At 40.2% G+C, this 23,003-nt stretch overlaps 2 protein-coding genes across 2 annotated transcripts in view; one reads left to right on the forward strand and one right to left on the reverse strand.

Annotated features, from left to right (window-relative positions):
- Nucleotides 1–23,003, reverse strand: part of LOC129453110 (uncharacterized) — a 309,370-nt gene that overhangs the window by 101,120 nt on the left and 185,247 nt on the right. The gene's annotated exons all lie outside the window — the stretch shown is intronic.
- Nucleotides 10,381–21,459, forward strand: LOC141359590 (uncharacterized). The gene is made up of 9 exons (XM_073862275.1): nucleotides 10,381–10,622; nucleotides 11,651–11,733; nucleotides 13,330–13,464; nucleotides 13,840–14,005; nucleotides 17,892–18,363; nucleotides 18,699–18,766; nucleotides 20,268–20,335; nucleotides 20,515–20,558; nucleotides 21,298–21,459. The coding sequence occupies exons 2-9, from the start codon at nucleotides 11,656–11,658 to the stop codon at nucleotides 21,356–21,358; spliced, it is 1,092 nt and encodes a 363-aa protein (XP_073718376.1). The 5' UTR covers nucleotides 10,381–10,622; nucleotides 11,651–11,655; the 3' UTR covers nucleotides 21,359–21,459.

The following is a 23,003-nucleotide window of genomic DNA, read 5'->3' on the forward strand; positions in this document are numbered from 1 at the left end:
GATTTCAGTGTTGCACTTCCTTCTTTCAATGATGTAAAAATCATCATTTTGCATCATTGAAAGCAGGAAGTGCAATATCTTTGTTGAGCGGGTTGTACTTCAAACACCCCTTTTCTCAGTCAAATAGGCTCCAAATTCGAAATGTATGTTACATTTCGACTATAAATATGACACACTTTCAATAAAGATTAATGTTTCTACATGTGAAATGCTCCTTTAAGTGAAACAGCTAATCTAAAAATAGCTTCAGCCTGCATAGCTTAAAGTTCATTCATGATAACGTCGTATATATTTTAGCAACACAATTAACAGTTTTCTGCAAGCTACTGTTAAGATTGCTCATTTAAAAATATAACCAGAATAAAAATGGCTTACCTCTACGCGTTTCCTTAGATTTGAAAGAGTATTCTTTTAAAACGAAATAGCACAGTAAGTTTCAAGGCAGGCAGAGAAGACACGAAGGACTCGTTCTTTTATTCAAGGACTTAAAAAAACTCGCGTAAATAAGGCCATTGTTGTTGTGACGGGTCAGTTATCTCCTCCGTTGTTTTGAATGCAGTTTCATTCTCCAAACGATGCATTGATTGGCTGCTGCACTCGCGTGACTCACATAGCTTACGTGAAACAGCGCGGCAACCAAAACAAGCGTATGCTGTACCCTGATTGGTGGTTTGACGCATCACGTGTGCATCTTAGTTTTTTTTGTGCAGCTTTAGTTTGCCCATTTACGTTTTTTATCCACTGATAAATTAAAAGGAACGAGCGATTTTTTAAAATGTAGTGGAGTAAAAAGTAAGATATTTGACTTTAAAATGTAGTAAAGTAAAAGTAAAAGTCTCCCAAAATAAAAGTACTTGAGTAAAGTACAGATACGCGAAAAAACTACTTAAGTACAGTAACGAATTACATTTACTTCGTTACTGTCCACCACTGGTCATGACATCACAAACGGTAGCCTATACATCATATTTTAGAGGCAAAATATACGATTTGGTTAAACACAACATGACCACTGTGATGGGTGATTCTATTTAGATATTTCTAAAGTGTCTGTCTCAGAGAGACCAATGACTGTCAAATAAAGTCACATTTTTTTTCTTTCTTTGCTAGTAATACCTGTTTGGTTTCTGAATATGATATTTTTTTATTTTCCTTTTTTTTTGAGAATCTTTAGCATTTACATTTTTGTATCTTTCTCTGTAGGTCATAGCTAAATATACTCTAACAGAGTATATTCTAATATTAGCCATGTATAGATCATTAAACTAAGTCATTAAGTTTAAACATTTTTATTAGTTAAACTTGGAGAACCCCCAGGTCAAATTTGGCCAATGCTAATAAAAGCGTTCTTGCAGGCATAGAAAAACTTAGAAAAGGTCCACATATGGGCATACAGTTCATAGCATATCTCCAATGATTTCACAGATCAGATTATCTAACTTAATATGGTTATTCAAAAGTGTGGTAGCTCGAATGTGTTACGAACGACACAACTCAAGAATCCCAGAGCAGAGGGTTTTAATGAAACAGTTATCAGTGGGTATGTATAGATAATAAACAGTCAATGTCTTCATGTGATGTATGTGTGAATGTATGTGAAAAAATGCAAACACTCTAAGTGGGAAACACAGAAGGACATCCACTTCAAAAGACACTCGATGAAATCCTCAGGGCGTAGAGAGAAAATCCTGGTGAGACAATGAGAGAGAGAGAGGCGGTCAGATCTTCAGCAGAGTCCGTGCTGGACAGCGCACTACAGCGGTCCGAGAGAAGCGCAGAATTACGCGCCCGAAAGCGCACTGCGGCTGGACAGCGCAAGGTGTGTAGCAGCGCTCGGAGAAAGCACAGACAGAGAGTTCTTAGCTGGATAATAGTTGACACACCAATCGGGAGGGGCTGATGGCTGGACGGGGAAATCTAAGAGACAAGGCAGCAGAGAGCTCTGTGAATAATTCAAAACGAAAAAACAGATAACAGACTCAACAAGACTGGAACTAGACAAGCTAGCGGGCAGGTACATACAAAGACGAACTTGCAAGGAACAAAGGAAACGAGGGGAATTTAAATCAAACCGGATTGGACAATAATGAGAATCAGGTGCGGGTCGCAGGTGAGAGAAGTCAGAGGTAATGAGATCACCAGGTGGAAGACGCGCACGTGTGGAGCTGTCAAAACAATAACACAACACATAGTGAAACAAAGACAAAGCAGCCAATAAGACCGAAATCATAACAGGACTCCCCCCCCACGACCGCCACCGGGCGGTCCATGAGGAGGCTCACCCCGTCGCCGGCGGAGATCCTCTATCAGCCCAGGGTCCAGAATGTCCCGGGCCGGTACCCAACACCTCTCCTCCGGACCATATCCTTCCCAGTCTACGAGATATTGAAATCCCCTACCCCGGCGACGCATATCCAGTAAAGACTTAACTGAATACACAGGGGCACCATCTATAAGCTGAGGGGTGGGAGGGGTGGGGGCAGAGGGAACAGGATTAAGGTGGGAAAAATACACAGGCTTCAGTTTAGACACATGAAAAACTGGGTGAACCCGACCGAGTGCTGGAGGCAATCTGAGCCTGACCGTCACGGGATTAATGACCTTAACAATGCTGTATGGCCCAAGGAATCGTGGAGCCAGCTTGCGAGAAGGCTCACGGAGAGGTAAATCCTTGGACGAAAGCCATACTTTCTGCCCACAGATAAAGCGGGGCGCGGTTCGACGGTGACGATCGGCCGCGGCTTTGGTTCGTCTGGAAACCTGACGTAATGTAAATCTAGCTTTTCTCCAGGTGCGTTTGCAACGACGGACAAAAGCAAGAGCAGACGGAACCACCGCATCAGGTTCTTGTGACGGGAATAAAGGGGGCTGAAACCCCATGGACGCCTCAAAAGGGGACATGTTAAGGGAAGAAACAGGGAGAGAATTATGGGCGTATTCAACCCAGGGTAACTGTTGGCACCAGGAGCTCGGATATTGCGATGTCAGACAGCGGAGAGCTCTACCTAAATCTTGGTTAGCCCGTTCACATTGCCCGTTGGTCTGAGGATGATACCCTGAAGACAAGCTAGCTGTGGAGCCTATTTGTCTACAAAATTCCTGCCAGAAACGAGAAATAAACTGAGGACCCCTATCTGAAACAACGTCTGTGGGCAGACCATGTAAGCGAAAGACATGTTCGATCATTACCTGGGCAGTTTCCTTGGCAGTGGGTAATTTGGGCAAAGGGACAAAATGAACCGCCTTGGAGAAGCGGTCCACTATGGTCAAAACAACAGTGTTTCCCTTAGAACTAGGCAAATTGGTTACAAAATCAATGGCGATGTGTGACCAAGGACGAGAGGGGATGGGTAACGGTTTAAGCAGACCAATAGGGGCTTGATGAGAGGCCTTATTGCGGGCACAAACCTGACAGGCTAACACAAACTGTCTGACATCGGGACCCATAGAGGGCCACCAGAAACGCTGACTTACGGTAGCCAACGTTCTCCGAACCCCCGGATGGCAAACAAACTTGGACTCGTGACCCCACCGAATGACCTCGGAGCGAAGCGCATTGGGCACCCACAATCGACCCGCTGGGCACCCCTCTGGCACTTCCCCCTCCCGGCCGGCCCGTCTCACCCGTTGTTCTATTCCCCAGCGCAGGGCACCCACCACCCGCCCCTCAGGGAGGATGGTTTCGTCCCCATCAGAACCGGGACTTTCGAACAAACGAGAGAGAGCGTCGGGCTTGGTATTCTTTGAACCGGGCCGGTACGAGAGGGTGAAGTTAAATCTGTCAAAGAAAAGTGCCCAACGAGCCTGACGAGAAGATAACCTCCTGGCTGAACGGATGTATTCGAGATTCTTATGATCCGTCCAGACCAGGAAGGGCTCCGAGGTCCCCTCCAACCAGTGACGCCACTCACCCAAAGCTAGTCTGACCGCCAGCAGCTCCCGATTACCTATGTCATAGTTTCGCTCTGCTGGGTTTAACCGATGGGAGAAAAAGGCACAGGGATGCACCTTGCCATCCTTAGCAGACCGCTGAGACAAAACGGCGCCTACCCCGACATCCGAAGCATCCACCTCCACAATAAATTGAGCAGCCGGATCTGGAATAGAGAGAACAGGAGCAGAGATAAACCGGGACTTTAAATTATCAAAGGCCTCCTGAGCACTAGAATTCCAGACAAACCTCTCCTTAGTGGAAGTGAGAGCAGTAAGAGGCTGAGCAACCTGACCATAATTTCTGATAAATCGCCGGTAAAAATTGGCAAAGCCCAGAAATCTTAATAAATCCTTACGGGACTCGGGGACTGGCCATTCGGCAACCGCTTTGATCTTGGCTGGGTCGGGACGGATCTCACCTGGGGCAACAACAAAACCCAAGAACGAAACTGACTTACGATGGAATTCGCACTTCTCCGCCTTAACAAACAACTTATTCTCTAACAACCGGCGTAAGACTCGGCGGACATGCTGAGTGTGTTCCTGCATAGAGGGGGAAAAGATGAGAATATCATCTATGTACACAAAGACAAACTTGTTAATCATGTCTCTCAGCACATCATTCACCAGAGTTTGGAAGACTGAGGGAGCGTTACAAAGCCCGAAAGCCAGAACGCAGTACTCAAAGTGTCCAGTAGGGGTATTAAATGCTGTCTTCCACTCATCTCCCTCTCTTATACGCACCAGATGATAGGCATTGCGTAGATCTAGTTTAGTAAAGACCTGCGCTCCCTGCAAAAGCTCAAACGCATTAGACATTAAAGGAAGGGGGTACCTATTCTTAACAGTAATGTCATTTAATCCCCTATAGTCAATACAAGGACGCAGGGAGCCGTCCTTCTTTTCAACAAAGAAAAACCCCGCCCCTGCGGGCGAGGTGGAGGGACGGATGAGACCGGCACGCAGAGCATCATTAATATACTGGTCCATAGCCTCTCTCTCAGGACTCGACAAAGAATAAAGTCTACCTTTAGGCGGAGAAGTGCCGGGGAGGAGATCAATAGCGCAATCATATGGCCGGTGAGGAGGAAGGGAGGTGGCCCGGGCTTTACTAAACACCTGAGCGATATCCGCATACTCCGCCGGGACCCCGGTCAAATCGACTGCCGGAACCTGAGGAAGAGAAAGAACAGAACCAGAAACAGCAGAACCAAGACATGACACATGACAAGACTGAGACCAAGACAAGATAACACTATGCTGCCAATCAACGTGAGGGTTGTGTTGCACTAACCATCCATGCCCTAAAATAATAGGAGATAGAGATGCATGAAGGATATGCAACACAATCTCCTCACGATGATTACCAGACACAGAGAGACTCACAGGAGAAGTGCAGTGTGTAATCCGCGCCATCTGCTGCCCCTTAAGGGACCAGACATCCAAAGGGGATTGGAGAGGGACAACCGGGATACCCCAGGCGCGAACCAGCGCTTCATCAATGAAGTTGCCCTCCGCGCCAGAATCGAGAAGGGCAGTGGACGGATGATCACGCCCAGCGAAGGACACAATGACGGGGAGTTGGGTACTGGAAACAGGGGAGAGTTTTGAAGAAGTGCCCACCAGGACTCCCGTACTCACTGATGGGCAGCGGCTTTTAACGGGCAGACCCTAGCAAAATGCCCGGACTTCCCGCAATACAAGCACAGGGCCTTCTGTATACGCCTCTCTCTCTCTCTCTGAGACAGGCGCAAACGCCCCAGCTGCATGGGTTCCGGCTCGACTGACGGCAGAGGTGAGGAAGGGGAAGTGGTGTTCTCCTCCGTAAACACTCGCTGACGAATGGAGCGTCGCTGATCGCGAAGCAGTCTCCTGGCCTCGATCCGGAGAGCTAGATCTATGATGGCATCTAGTGACGGAGGAAGGTCTTGAAGAGCGATCTCGTCCTGAAGATCATTGGACAACCCCTCTACAAACTGGGCTCGAAGGGCCGCCTCATTCCAGTGACAGGCAGCCGCTAAGGTCTTGAACTCTATGGCATATTCTGTAACTGTGAGTCTGCCCTGAACAAGATGTGCCAGACGAGCTGCTGCGGCGTCCCCACGCACCGACCGGTCAAAGAGTTTCTCCATTTCCTCCCTAAACTCGTCAAAAGACCGACAGCAAGGGTCATTGGCATCCCACACGGCCGTAGCCCACTCGCGCGCTTTGCCAACAAGAAGGGTAATCACATACGCAACCCGAGTGCGTTCAGAGGCATAGCGGCGGGGCTGGAGGGCAAAAACTAGAGAGCATTGTGAGAGGAAAGCCCGGCAGGAGGCGGGATCGCCATTATATGGAGGTGGGGGTGTAACGTGAGGTTCCGTCTGCGACGGCTGACTGGGCTGGGTGGCATGATGACTGACCTGGTCAAGTCGAGAGGAAAGGTCATTCAAACGGGCAGATAAACCCTCAACCTCTTGAGAAGTAGTGGTGAGACGAGTCGAGTGTTGTCCTAGCCATGAACCCTGCTGGGCGAGCGCCGTCCGGAGAGAATCAACCTCCGCGGGATCCATTGTGGCAAGTTCGTCCTGTTACGAACGACACAACTCAAGAATCCCAGAGCAGAGGGTCTTTAATGAAACACAGTATCAGTGGGTATGTGTAGATAATAAACAGTCAATGTCTTCATGTGATGTATGTGTGAATGTATGTGTGAAAATGCAAAACACTCCAAGTGGGAAACACTGATGGACATCCACTTCAAAAGACACTCGATGAAATCCTCAGGGCGTAGAGAGAAAATCCTGGTGAGACAATGAGAGAGAGAGAGGCGGTCAGATCTTCAGCAGAGTCCGTGCTGGACAGCGCACTACAGCGGTCCGAGAGAAGCACAGAATTACGCGCCCGAAAGCGCACTGTGGCTGGACAGCGCAAGGTGTGTAGCAGCGCTCGGAGAAAGCACAGACAGAGAGTTCTTAGCTGGATAATAGTTGACACACCAATCGGGAGGGGCTGATGGCTGGACGGGGAAATCTAAGAGACAAGGCAGCAGAGAGCTCGGTGAATAATTCAAAACGAAAAAACAGATAACAGACTCAACAAGACTGGAACTAGACAAGCTAGCGGGCAGGTACATACAAAGACGAACTTGCAAGGAACAAAGGAAACGAGGGGAATTTAAATCAAACCGGATTGGACAATAATGAGAATCAGGTGCGGGTCGCAGGTGAGAGAAGTCAGAGGTAATGAGATCACCAGGTGGAAGACGCGCACGTGTGGAGCTGTCAAAACAATAACACAACACATAGTGAAACAAAGACAAAGCAGCCAATAAGACCGAAATCATAACAGAATGGTGCCAGTTGAGATCACTTTAATTTAAGCATTTAAAGCTATGGTCTACGATTTCAAAGATTGTTCATTATTAATAACCTCGTTTATATGCTGGTTATGGTTCTACAGTAACATCCTCACAATATGAATAGAAAAAAGAATTTAAAAAATCCATTCAGTCTATTGGGTGTATGGTAGCATATAAGTTGACCAATGTAAACTGTCTGGCCGGATAGCTTACATTGGTTAACTGCTCTCATCCAATCCCTGCTACATTTGAAAATCCACCTCGTGCTCGCGTCTCCACCCCATCGCACACCACCCCGCCCCTCTCCTGCCTGCGACATGAAATTTGTGTCAGTGTATGGTAGCTAGCGAAGCAGCAACATCTCACTAATGGAAAATAAACTAAACGACAGCAGCAAGCAGCCCCTGCTTGTCCCTACAGTAAAGGTTGGAAGAAAAAGGAAGTCTGTTGTAGAAAGAACAAACTTTGAAATACGCTGGCCTCTAAGTAGAATCAAGATATGGTCCGCCATTGACTGTTGGAGGAAGCTTCAGGGAGATTTGGGGCTGAAAACCGACGCCGACACGGCAGACTTTTGTTGAACAGGTACGCATTTATTTATACTTTTATTGTGTGAGGTGTTACATAAATATCTTTTTATGAGTCTGACAGCATGCTGTCGGTCGGCATCGGAATGTTAGCCATTTAGCATCGCGTATAACGGGTCAAAGTAATTATATTTACAAAGATTGTGTGAGGTGTAACTTATATATTATTATCAATCTGACTACATGCTGATGCTGCCGGTCGGCATCGGAATGTTAGCCGTTTAGCATCGCGTATCACGGGTCAAAATAATTATATTTACAAAGATTGTGTGAGGTGTTACATAAATATAGTATTATCAATCTGAGAACATGCCCATGCTGCCGGTCGGCATTGGAATGTTAGCCGTTTAGCATCGCGTATCACGGGTCAAAGTAATTATATTTACAAAGATTGTGTGAGGTGTTACATAAATATAGTATTATCAATCTGAGAACATGCCCATGCTGCCGGTCGGCATTGGAATGTTAGCCGTTTAGCATCGCGTATCACGGGTCAAAATAATTATATTTATAAAGTCATTTCTTGAAGCTCAGGAGGGGAAACGTATGCCAAACGTTGTTGTGAAAGTAAATAACGCCAATTACAATCATAATTGTAATTGTTCATTCCTTCAAGCCTTTATGTGTTTACTGCTCGGTAAATCTCTGTTCTGATGTTTACTACCAGTGATCACAGCTTGAATGAGTGACGTTGTTCAGGTGGTTTCCCGGGGGGAGGGATCAGGTAGCACAGAGGGGCGGGATGAGTTTTTTAAACCTTACTAACTGTCTCAGGCTTTCTCTACCGATTTTCAACATCGTAGACTACAGCTTTAAACATTTTAAATGCTTACAAAATAATAATTGTGTATTGAAGACATCCATACTCACAAATGCAGAGTAAAAAAAATATATAATTATTTTTGCGGGTGCACGTCAAAGTCCACCCACAACACTGTCTGGCTGAGCAGCCTGTGGAAAATAAAAGTGGGTGCATGAAACTTCCATTCCAAGCCTTAATAGCCATTGACTGCTTTAAAAACAATTAATCTCAGCCAAATGTTGATGACGAATGAAACGGATCCATATGACAAAGCAAATCTGGTTTTAATCAGAAAAGAGAAAAGCACTAAATTAAGAGCGCTGTCACTCTGCTGCTAGCTGTATACTGCGCTTCTCACCAGTTGTGAATGCATCCAAAAATAGCGTTTGAATAAAGTAAATAGCTAACAAGCATAGACATTAAACACACTGAATGAATAACATCCAACATCCCTCCCACTGGCAGCTGCCACTCACCCACTGGCAGGTCACATCACATGACCCGTCAGTGGCAGCTCCTGCCAGCCAGCTGAAGTTTGAACTGCCTTAATTCTTTGTTAAATGTCTGCTCAAGTTAAAAAAAACATAAAGTCAGTTGGCATTTGTGTGCTGTCTTTACTATTTGCTTGTACTAGGATGCTGTCTAAAGGGCCAGGTAGACTTTCTTTCCACGTCTGACATGAAAACTAAGAAAAGGTGCTATTGCATTGTAAACAACGTTCAGAAGAGAGAAGAACAAATAAAGAACAACAGTAAAATAATGTAAAAAAAAAAAATTGCAGTCCACATGGTTTTTGTTTTCTTCAGGCTTTTTTATATCTATCATCCACACTCTTAATTGTAATTGTACTGTATTGTGTATATTGCCACCAAGTGGACTCTCTTGTTCAAACATTTTATTGAAAGAAACGTGCCACACACAGCAACAAAGTCGTGCACCATGCAACCATGTGATGTGAACTGACACAGGACTTGAGTAATTACAAAAGTGTAAACTGTTACCCTGCAGTAATAATAATTTCTAAAATAAAAATGTGTAGTTGTGGTGACATCTCACACACACATATATATATATATATATATATATATATATATATATATATATATATATATATATATATATATATATATATATATATATAAGTTGGGAAGTAGTGTATCAGTTAATTTTACTGCAACATTAGATCCTCTTTATTTGAGTAAGTTTAGAGGACCGAAAATTAGAAATTTTTAGTTTGTAAATCTTATTTTTTTACTTAAACCAAAACAACAGTAAGTTAAACACAAATATGTAAAGAGGATTCAAGCATGACTAAATGGTTAAGTGAACTGTCTGTTTGTATTAGTTATGTTTAACTTCTGTTTGAAGTTCTCCCTCTAGTGTTGTATGTTTAAATAAAATCTTGACCTCATTTGTCTGATGTTTGTCAGCTTGTCTTCACTTCAGAGATCTGCAGTAGAGTTTAAACACTGTGTATGTGAGGGGTAAAGTGTGGTTTATTTTATTAAAGTGATCAAATCAAACCTTCAACATGAGGATTATTCAGATTCAACTCTGTAAGTTTATTACTTTTTAAGTAAGAGTATTATGATTATTTATTAGTAATTTTTTAAAGAAATTTGTTATTTAATAAATAAATAATATGGATGTTTATTATTTAGATTTATTAGATGCTTTTATCCAGAGCGACTTCTAGTGCGTGTACACATACTGTTATTTCAACCCGTTCTCATCAATATGCGTATAAATAACACGACTTTACACTTTCAAATTGCGTGTAATGTATACGCCAAATCCCATTTTTGCGTGCATATGATACGCCAATCCTTTCCATTCACTTTGATAGAGCGCAAATGCGTCTAAATACCACGCATCATCTTTAACGGAATTGACGTCACCAGCAGAGCTCAGTTCACTAATAGAGGATTTCACCTGATGCGCGTCCATCTTTAAACAGGTGGGTAACAATAATGCTATTTTTGTTACTAGATCACTTTGTTAACGTTAGCATTTTATTTATTTAATCGCTCCTGCATCACGCGAATGTTGTCGTTTTTTTTAAACGGCAGCGTATGCTTTTAAAGGAGTTGTTACTGGAACAGTGGGTTGCTCGATTAGCACAGCTGGTTGCTAATGCTGTATATAAACCTCTTGCAATTGGTAAAAAAATAAAATAAAACAAAAACAGCCTTTAATTATACTGTGACTTGGGTCTTTAGGTTTTAGACATGGCTGTTGACAGCACCGACTGATATAGTTTTTTAGCTATCGTTTTTCGGTAAAGTGGTTGGACCCCCAAGGGTTTATAATGTAGTCTAAGCACGGCACGTGGACTCCTAACCCAGATTAATTAAAAATTTTGTGCACGACATTGTGTTTTACTAAAATATATCGCGTCTGCAGAAAAAAACTAATGTTAAATATTACGGGCCGCTGTGGTGTCCCAGTAATCGGTGTATCGATGGGTGCTGACACCAGGTCGGTATTTGGGATCATACGGCCAACTACATTCACTATATAAGCCGATCTGAGATCTGTCGCTAACACAGGCACGTTGGTATAATGCAGGCAGGCAGTACTAGTTGCTTGCAGATGCACGATGCAGTACAGTTGTTTCTAATGTCAGCAGAGTGAGTGAGTGAGTGAGTGAGTGAGTGAGTGAATATATTAACGTTAGTTAAGCACAATTTATTCTAAAGTCTAAAGAAGATAAACTAACCAGTGTTAAGGGATCAAGCCTGACATTACTCTGCTGTGTTCCCATTTTTTAGTACTTTCAAAATAGTTATTGGTACTGTCACAACAACATCATCTGTCCTTAAGAATACATATTTCTATTATATATGTGATAGAAGTAAAGGACTAGTAAGCCAATGTTTCTAATGTATTGCATAGTAATTATTCAATGAGTGCAGAAATTACTATTTTAATGTAGTACTGTAATAATTTATCTTATTTACCCAAACTACCAACCTTTTTTTGTAGTAAAAATGCCAGGTGGATCAACAATTCGGCAGTGCCCCCATTGCCTGCAAAAAATAAATTGTGCCAACCGAAAATGCACCAAGGTAAGTAATGTACAATAGGCTGTACTGTCTAATTGTTAAAGCGCCTATTATAGATGGCTTCAGTGTTAATAACATAAACAACCCGCATTTTTGCCCCAAACATAACTTCTGGTAGACTTCTGCCAAGAATCAATAACAACAGTGTCCCTAAAGAGTAGATTTTTTTTAAACAACAATATAAATAACCAGTAAATGACCTTAATTTAAATAATAGCTAAAGCGTATCAACCATTACACTAAGCTCATGTCACTGTGTCTCCCCTCATCTTTAGGAAACCTAAACATTTTTATTTTCCACAAGGTATTCATTCCAGAGGTCAGTTTGGTTGCTAGACAGACTGATAAACAAACATAGATCAGAAGTTATCTTTTGGCCAGCTACATAACCACGGCAACATGCTTGCACCTAATGAAACAATCATAGTTCTGCGTAGGACCTACGGCTTAAGCTATGCATCAGTTTTTATTCATACTTCTGCATTGTTGCTAGTAGGTAGAGATTGGCGATAAATTGCATACAATATTATGCGCATCTCATCAGTAAAGCTGGTTCCTTTATTAGTAGTAAATTGCCATCACCTGTTATTCAGATGGAGCAGCATTTACTACACAAAGCCATAGTTCACTGACAAGCTGAGCCGTATGGCATACATATCGCAGGGGATACATCCGCAATAATTAATGCGAAATTGCCCCGATTGTCAATTAACTTCGGCTTTATGTAGAATGCTGCTCCATCTAAATAGCAGGTGATGGCGATTTACTACTAACCAAGGAACAGGCTTTACTGACAAAATGCGCATGCAATTTATCGCCCATCCCTACTAGTAGGCAATGTCCATGGTAGGGCTGCACGATAATGCGATTGTCATACGCATCTTGAAAGTAAAGCAGATTCCTTAATTAGTAGTAAATCACCATCATCTGAATTCAGATTAACCGGCATTTACTACACAAAGCCGTTGTTCACTAACAAGCTGCGCTATATCGCATTCATTATCACAAGCGATTATATGTCCACGATGATGAGTGTGAAATTGCCCCCATCGCATGCAATTTATCATGCATTCCTTGTCCATGCGTATATTAAAGTTTCAAGGCAAAATCAAGTGTATAATTAATAAGTGTAGTTGTGAAAACTTTAAGATTGTGGTTGGACCATTATAAGAAAAGCAGTGTTAATGTAGTGAACAAAGAAACTCAAAGTTAAGATAATGTCATTAGCTTATTCATGTTTTTTAAAATATATAAGAAAATGGCATCATCTTAACTATCGCATGCAATAATGACAACTTAACAAATAATGTTTGTGGCCAGATAATGGATATTCATATTTTCTATTGAAATATGGATAACTAACTAACTTGGTTTCTAGCACCAGGACTTTAATATTATTAAAACATGCCGGTGCGTTGACTCAGCTGCATATTTAGTCTGTCTGTTCAATAATTGCATTCACTTGGTATCCAAGTCATTATTTAGGCCCTTGTTTATAAGTGCTAGAAAATCATCAGTGCTTGATCAACTGGACCATAGTTTAGAACCTTTTTTGCTTATCACCCCCCCTTGCTCTCTCTGTTTCTCTTCCTAACTCAGTGTGGGAAGCTGCTAGAAATTAAGTCCAGGCAGACGGCCCGTATGAAGTCGTTCCGGGCCAGAGCCAAGGAATGGGCACAACAAGTAAAGAAGTCTCGCAATCAGGCCAAAATATTTGATAACAGTGCCCTGCTGGTAATATGCATTTGTCTTTCTCTTTTGGTCCGAAATTACAGGTTCCTGTCAACATTACAGAAATAAAGAATTTAATTTACATTGTGCAGGGAAACAACAACTATTGTAATGTCTTTTAGTTGTTTGTCATGATGTCCTCAAACCAACTGCATTTGTAATATTTTAGATAATAATGAGCTAGTCTAAATTTACTATCAAAGCAACATACAGAATTTAACCCTGTCTGTACACATGGCCTCTTTATCCAAAGGAAATTTGCACTGAGGTTTTTCTTTTGGTTTTTGTATGTTGTATAATAATAATATTGTGTTTCTTGCCATGTAAGCCTGCTTTGGAAATCTGTCTGTGTTTGCTTATATGCTTTTCTTTGTTAAGGTGGAGAAACTAAAGGCCCTTGGGTACTTTCCCCTCCTGCTATGGGGAAAGTACAGACCACAAAACAAAAAGTGGAATGCCCAGCTCCAGTGCCCCTTTGAGCTGCCACTGGTAGCCCATGCGGTCCTGGAGAAGATCCTTTGCCTTTTTGAAGGTTTGTTAGAAGGTACGTCACATCCCACATTAGTACATTCATGACACTATTGGGGGGGGGGTTACATTAGAAGTTTTGGTGCGAAACTGGGTCCATGTTACGTCAGAGTTCCCGTCTGAAAAGGGTGGTCTGGGGTACGGTTTGTGTTGACTGCGGTACGTTATCCTGCTGATATAAACACAATCCATCTAAATTACGGAAGTGGACCATTATTAATGACGCATGCAATCCACCCCAGAGTCTATTGCTGTCTAGGTGCGAGAATGACGTGCTGTAAACATAATTTCTGTTAATTTTCTGCTTGCTTCTGTAATCGCACACTTGCTTCTGTAATGGACAGCACACTTTCTTTTGTACAATTGGCAGCAGACAGATGCAAGTGTGTTTCTGTATTTGTTCTTTTATAAAAACCAAAGGTCCAAATAAAGAACAATGAGGATATACGTACAACTTCATTTTGGTAATTTCTCTTACATAGTAGGCTTGTCGCGATAGTCGGTCTAACGGTGATTACCAGTGCTTCAGCCTCTCAGTCCTTTACTGTCGTTTTAATATTTTCTTGTAATTAAATCATTTAGTTTCGTTAGAGAGAGCAAACACTTACAACTGAATGTGTCTGCTGTCTGAGGGGGCTTTGTGCCCAGCTGCACTGCTTCCTGGGCTTCGGCCGGCTCCTTGTTTCCTGTCTGCCATTGTTGGGCAAGCTGATTAATCCAGGTGTGTCTGATTATTGTTGTTGTGACTACTGAGGTCGGGCACACCTGGATTGATCAGTTTGTCCAATAATGGCAGACAGGAAACAAGGAGCTGGCTGAAGTTTAGGAAGTAGTGCAGCTGGGCATAAAGCCTATTCAGCGGAGCTGAACGAGCGTCACATCATGAGCAGCAGGTTTCATTTATTTAATTTATTCCTGTCAGAGTGTGCGAGGCGAGCTGACTAACCAGACAATGGCAGAAGCCGCGTGCTTACTTTTTTTTGTTATAATATACATATATGATGTTTAATATAAGCGAGTCCGTTGTGTTTTTCAGTAAGAAAAACCCATCATTCAAGCAGCGCTTTATGGAGTAGTAGCCAGTTGCTCTGCTTGGCACTGGTGGGTTCTGTGAGAATTGCCTGCGCACATTGACTCAACTTAAACCAGCTGTTGCACTCGCATGGCACGCAAATTCATACGTGATTTAACGCAGCGTACGCAAGCGCTGCATTTAAACAGTTGCGTAATTCAAAAGTGAAAGTAAAATGCGCACGTCTGCATGCGCATTTATAAGCCCCCTCCCACCCAGTGATACCGGTATCACCGGGTTTGTCACGTGCTGATTAACCGGTGGGAAAATTCTGTCACCGCAGCAACCCTATTGCATAGTCTAGCAACATCAGTTAACGGCTGCAGCTTGATGATGCAAGTGTCCCCAAAGCTATCGGACCTAATATGAAACCACCCTAAGATTGATCTTGCATTGTGTACCTATCCAGATAGATCAGGGGTCCGTTCTTCGTACGTCGCTTAATACAGCCGGGATCAAATGAGACATCTGAGATGTTTAGATCTCACTAATTATGATCTCAATTATTTGGTTCTTTGAACACCACTGCTGTTGATGATTAGTATGGCAGGATTGAAATATCTGAGATCACTGCGCGTTCATGCACTGCAAGAAAAGGCAAAACATATCGATAGTAGAAACATTTTTTTAACCCCTGCAGTCTGAGAGCTATTGATGACAGGTTGTGAACTTTTTATGACACTGAATTTAAAAACCCAGTTAAAGCTACTTTTGTACATAAATCACCAAAAATAATGTAAAATTTTCTGTAAAAATATAATCTTGATATCTTTACTGTGCTTGTCAAAGATTGAAATTAATGATTGTAATTAAAATTTGATGCTCCTAAAGTACTTTAAGTCTCTTTTAAAAACAGTTAAAATGCTATCTTGTCTGTTTGTAACAGCAACTTAAAAAGCTAAATAAAAACAGGTGGTGGTCCTCCATCTTCATGTGATGTGCGGGCAGGAGTGATGTCTCTAAACTGATTGATTGTGCAGATCATCTCTGGAGCAGTTGCTCTTTCTTAAACCCACAGCCAATGCAACAATTTAATTTCTGATAAATAAAATTCGAATTGTAGTTTATTATAAGATTGTGTTTTCCTCTCTTTTGTGCAGTTGTAGATAATACACCAACACTTTTAGCAGCTCTCAAGAATGTGGTAAATAAAGTATGATGTGCAGTAAGTGAATGTAAATGTTATTCTACATCAAAAGATTAAAAAGTGCAAGTTTCTGAGCAATGCACAGGACAGTAAAGATCTTTAGAGAAACTATATGCAAGTGGTTAAATAAGTTTACTTCAATTGTATTATTCTTAACTGGTTTCTGACTATATAAATATTAGCAGTATTCCACATTACCTGAAAGTCCTGCATCTGCTGAGTCTGCACAGAAAAGTGTAATAAAGAAGATAAAGATAAATGAAAATATGTGCAAAAAACGTATTTGGTTATTTTGGTCATTTTTGTCAGGAAAGGGACAGGGTAACATATTTGTAGACAACGATTTAAAGATAGAACAGATAGAAATTCCTAAACGAAAACTCTTTCATGCATGATATTGTAAGCTACTTGACAATCTAAAGAAAAAACTAAAATAGGAGATTAGTTTATTCAAACGAAAATTATTTCACACTGAGTAATAGTCTTTATTGTACATAACATCTATTAGTGCTGGGTATGATTGATTGCTGTTTTTATTAATGAAAATTCAAACAAATTTAAAATGAATGTGATCAGCATTTGTCTTCTCATTCGTTTAAGAATAATAATCAAAACACCTGTTACACAAAAACAAGTTGCACAAGTTCAGATAAAGAATATTTGTTATATTATATATTTTTTAAATAACATCGCTAAAAGATTTAATTAATCTATCCTTTTTTTATTACGTGTTGAATTTAAAAAGCTCTTTATATTAATCATGCATCTTACGCAGATTGCGCTCGTATAATGGAGAATACGCGACTGCGTCAGACTTTCCGTATCACATCCGCTTAAAAAGGTACAAACTAATCTTGTTTACATGAAATAAGCCTGCTCCCGAGCTTACGGACCTGTTGCTATGACAGCAAGTCTAGGATGAGCTTCGAAGAACCAAATAATCCAAGATCATGCCAAATCGTCAACAATCAAATCCAGCTAACTGAGTTAGCGACATACGAAGAAGGGGCCCCTGATTTAAAGGTGCCGTTTTTCCTGTGTTTTCGAAGCTATGATATTACGGGAAGTAGATGACTGTAGTCCAAACCGCCCATTCTGTGTAATCCTTGAAAAGTGAATTCTGTTAAAGAAAATAAATCGCTTGGCAGTGAATTTTGACCTTAATAATTTTGCAGGTGTTATTTATGATCTAACAGCAACATTACACACTAACTAAAGTTTGAAAAATGGGATCAGGAAAAACGGCATCTTTAATGGAACAGTATGTAGGATTGTGGCCAAAACTGGTTCTGCAATCACAAAACTTGTGGGTAAAACTGGTACTGCAATCACACAACTGGTGGCCAATACACAACATGACAACATAAACATCAGTTGAGGGCTGCAACTCCACTTTTTAAATGACAATATCCTGGCAGGACCACTGTTGTCAGTGATATAAGTATTTGAAATGAAAATGATTTCTTAATGTCTAGTGATATATCAGGGCCATTTTATGATTAATTGATATAAATTTCTTACATACTGTTCCTTTAAATGTCAGTACAGATATTTTCTAGATAGCTGTTGGTGTGTAATTCTGTTTTCTTTATGTGTTTTGTTGTAAACTTTTTATATTCTTTTTACATTTTAAACCATTTACTGCATATTAAATGTCCTGTTTTGTTTAATATTTTATCGAAGCATGTGATCCTCAAAGTGAGGAGGTGCTGCAGCAAGAGAGGCCGGGAGAAAATGATACAGAAAGAGATGTGATAAATAACGAAGACCAGAGTGGACAGGAGGAGCAACATGAAGTAGAAATTGAAGACCAGAGAGGACAGGAGGAGCAACATGAAGTAGAAATTGAAGACCAGAGAGGACAGGAGGAGCAACATGAAACAGATATCGAAGACCAGAGAGGACAGGAGGAGCAACATGAAATAGGAGAGACTGAGATGACAGACATGCAGGAGATGGAGATAGCACAGGCTCATGAAGACAGAGTAGAGAGTAAGAGAGAGGAAAGAGGAGAGATGGAGGGACAGAAAGAGTATGATGAGCTGAGACAGATGGGGACAGAAGTGATGGAGGCAGACAATGAGAGAGAAAAGACAGAGGAAGTGGGTAAGAAAAAGAGTAAGGCGAAGAAGAAAGAAGTGGCAGCAGCAAACAGGTAAGTGCCATCACAGAATAGAAGATGCAGAGCAATCTCCACAATGTAGAATTTTAGATACAGAATTGTAAGGAGAATGTCTATGTACAAAAAGGAGTAGCACAGCACACTACACAAAAGTCAGACTGTATTTCACAAGTTGCTTTTTAACTTTTTCATACAACATGGAGTTATTTGTATGGCTGCAGTTTGGCATCCAGTGTGTCATAATCCAAGGTGGCCATGCCCAACAGTAGGTGATCAGAGAAAGCGTCAACAGATTGTCCTGCATTGCATTGTACTTGCAAGTATTCACCTGGCTTGCAATTTACACAAGTTTTTGTTTCTCTATACAGGAAGTCAGCAGCTGTCCAAATTTTAAGTAAAAAAAAAGAAAATAGAAGACGGCGAAACAAGGATGATGGTAGGTGATACTACATTTCTAATTAACTCTTTTTGGAGTCAGGTGGTGTATCTTTTGATCTTTGTGGGACATTGTTGATACTTTGCTGTACTCTGTGCTATTTGGTGCTCCGGCATTTTGGAATACTGTGATTCCTGTAACATCCTCTGTGGCACATGGAGATCTGTTGTTGTATGTTTATTACAATAAACAAAGCTAGAATTTCATGGCTCCAACACACTTAACAAAAGCCGGGACAGAGACATGTTTTCAACTTCTCAACACTCTGATTGCCATTCTCTTGATTGTCGTCTTTGTGATGTGTCATACAGATGTGGACAAGCAGCAGGACACTGTGTCTATTAAGCCACGCTGTTGTAGCCCATGCAGGGGGCCTGGCATTGTCCTGCTGAACTAAGCATAAATTTCCTAGTTATTGACTTCTCCACGATGTCTTTCGAAAATCCAATTCATGCCTATGCCTCAACACACATGCAACTCACCCATGCCATCACAGATGCTGGCTTTTAACACGCTTTGCTAAAACAATCTGGATGGTCTTTCATCTTTAGCATAGAGAACTTGAAATGTGTATTTCCTGACTTAAATGTAGACTTAAATGACCACAGCACAAGGTTCAACTCTCTTTCTGTCCATCTGAGATGACCTCAGTCCCAAAGAACTTGGTTGTGTTTCTGAATACAATAAATGAATGACATCCTCTTTTGAGTAATATATAGATTCAGGCTGCGTTTCTGGAAGCAGCAGTGTACTGTGTTATGTGATAATGGTTTTTCAAGGTACACCCAAGCCCATGTGTGTCAGAGAAGCATGATGGTTTCTTGGGCAGTGCCAGCCGAGGGCTCGAAGGTCGTGCACATTGAACAGTGGTGTCCAACGTTGCGCTTATGCACTGAGAGGTCTCCAAATTCCCTAAATCTTTTCACAATACACAATATTATGTACTGTTGATTTTGAAAGACCTTAAAACTTTCTTTTTGAACTGAATAACAATTTTCCGACAAATTTTGGGGCAAAGGGGAGAACCATGACCCATCCTTGTGTTCAAAGACTGATGCTACTTTTATGTCCAGTCGTTACCTCATCATCTGTTACCAATTAGCCTGCTTATTGTTGAGTCTTCTAAACAGGTGTTACTTCAATATTCTCTGCACATTTAATCTTATTTTAACCCTGTCCCTGTGTGTTGCTGGCATGAAATTCGTTTGTTTGTATTTACAATATACAGGTCAATGCTGGCCAGCAAAACTATTGAAAATCTTTTCTTTTTGTGTAGAAAGATCATTTGTTCACATAAGATCACAGAACAGATTTCTTCTTATTGAATTTTTATCTGGAAATTAATTTGTAGATTACTCTTCACTGTTATTACATTATCTAGCCAGAATTGTGACAATCAGGATGTCTTTGATGATCAATCTTTCTGTGGTATTTTTTGTATTACTGTTACATTAAGCTGTAATGGTTTGTATTTACACAATTTGTTAATTTTTCTTTACAGCTTGCCAGTATCACAGCACATTGGACATTTTCCCAGTCCAGTATGTATCCCAGACACGTGAAAAAAAGGTACGTACCTTTACGCAGAACATTATGTACATCTGTAAGTGCATCAATTGAATTTGATGATTATATGGTGACAGATTTTTAGAGGCTGGGATAATAACAAAATATTTCATTCTGATTAAACCGAATAATTAATTTCTAAATAAAAGTATAACTTTTTGTCTTTTTACCATCTTCCCAAGGGCTGTAAAGAAGTACTTGTCCATTGGCTCCCGTGTCCGTCGTGGTAATGGCAGCTTTCTTGTTTAACTGACTTATGAGTTGTCTTTAATGGGACAATTAAACCTAATTAAAAAGCCTGTCTGATTTGCTATTAACTCTTTATACATGTATGCATTTGACTGATGCTTTTATCCAATGAATCTTACACAAGCTTTACATTTTATCATTATATGTGTTCCCTGGTGCTACCCATGACCTTTTGTGCTACTAACACAATTCTATATTATACAGTAGCACAAATTATTTAAGTTTATGTAATAAGCACCTGAACATTGCAGTTGTTTTGGGGAAGTCAGGCAGGCTGTTAAATTGTGAGGGAATGTGAGGTAAGGGCTTACAGTCAATTTGTAATTTCATATTCAGTAAAAATGGAACAATCTGCTTATCACACAATACAATTAGATACACAATATTAGGTTCATGATTTAATATTACCATGATGCAACATAATAAATATATCTTCAATGACAATTAAATTGTCAGTTTATTTCTGAGATGCAAATCTTTAACATAAACAACAGTTTAAAATGTCATTACAATTGACAGTAATATAATTTGGCTATAAATGTACATGTAACATATAAATGTTCTCTTTAGCTTTCTGCTTTCCCCACCACATTCTGTCAGGAAATTGTGTAGAAGCCTAACAGGATTTGTAAACCATGTCAAATGCTATCGTTATATTTTACACATTTCAGAAATTAAGTGCATAATAATGTGTTTTATTTTGCCATTTCTTTCAGCCAAAAGGTCTGGCCCCCATCTTGGGAACCACAGGAGAATATAAAAATGACACTTTCATAAAAGGTCTGCAATGAAGCTGTAATGTTCTGTTCTGTATTTCTAAATAAAGAATTTCTTTGTTGTTTTAAATAAAGTATTCGTTTATAAATTTCATTTCATTATATGTTGGCAAGGACCTCATACTTTTCAATGCCGTGGGTCAAAGTATGATTATGCTTATACATTATCTTATTGAAAAAGCAGGAAAGATTATTTTTGAGAGAATGTTTTTGACATTTTGGGGCTGTGATAAAGCTGGAGGATGCATACACCCCCTTGTACATTGCACCACAGATTCTTTTTGTTTTGTTTTTTTGGACAATAACCACTGTTTTTACAATAGCTGCTGTCTAAATAACCTTTAAGAACCTTGTAGTACTCCGTATATAGCCCAGTGTTTTGAATAACCTTACAGTTAACAGTAACCATATTACTTTATCTCGGCACATTGTCTTTTGGGGCAAGTTTTCCATGTGTCAATGAAGGTTATTGCTACAATACACTTCATAAAAAATGGAAAGGAACATGCAGGTGTATTTGCAATTTAAAGGTAGGCTACTTTATTGGCATGATTGTGTGTTACAAAAAAAAATAAATACAATAAAACAAACATTAAGGTTATGGGTACTACTGTAAATACAATATGAAGAGTTTGGTTCCAAAACGAGATAAAGATATTATGATGTTGTCATGATTTAATTGTGCAACGTTTTAGCTGTTTTTTGTTATGAAGGCTTAAATCAAAACAAACCAACTGTAGTTTGATATTAACTGGAATGCACATTTAAAAAATAGATTTTGAAAAAGTTATCTCGTTTTGGAACCAAACGCTTCATATCATATGATAATATTTTCAATACTAAACAGACTTAAATTTTCACTGCGCAAATGAGGATTAATAAATAAATACGCAATAAATGACAAACAATTATTTGACAGTCATAATCTCCCATGCAAATGTGTGCCACATACAGAAGTTCTAACATAGGCGTTACTCCAGATGTAACATTCCACTAGGCTGCTTTCTAGCGAGAAATGTGAATTGTATTTTCGCAATGTTTGATCAGTGGATGTATATTGTATTTAGTTCTATCTCTAGTAACTTTTTGTCCTTTAAGTCTAGAAATAACAATTTTGTTTTCAGTATTTGGTAGCAGAAAGTTGCGGAAGTACGGTGTGTAGTGGGCGGGGTTTGCTCAATCTTCTGGCTGAAATCGGAAATAATAATAAAATTATATTTTCTTTTTGTTAACACAGATCGTCGATATGCAGTCTAATTGCTAGTAAAGCTGTAGGCTAATAGATATATGATATATTTAATTAGTAGATATATTTAGTATATTTTACAACCCACCTTGCAAACCAGAAGAACTACAAATCTAGTGTTGATTTGTATCAAGCTGCATGCTGTGTCAGTAGGGAATTGTAGTTTTTAAAACTAGTGCTTTTTTAGTATTTGGGGTTGTAAAAAATGAGTTGAGAGTATATTCAGTAATTTAGGGGGAATGTGTAAACACACATATGCAATATTATAACATACATTTTATAAAATGTTAATATATTTTAATATATAAGTAACACATACACTGACATACATGCACAATTTGCATTCAAAACTAAGAGGCCCTTACTAAGAAAAAAACACAAAGGGCAAATTGTTAATTAA

This window comes from Misgurnus anguillicaudatus, chromosome 23, assembly GCF_027580225.2.
Source record: "Misgurnus anguillicaudatus chromosome 23, ASM2758022v2, whole genome shotgun sequence".
NCBI classification, from domain to species: domain Eukaryota; kingdom Metazoa; phylum Chordata; class Actinopteri; order Cypriniformes; family Cobitidae; genus Misgurnus; species Misgurnus anguillicaudatus.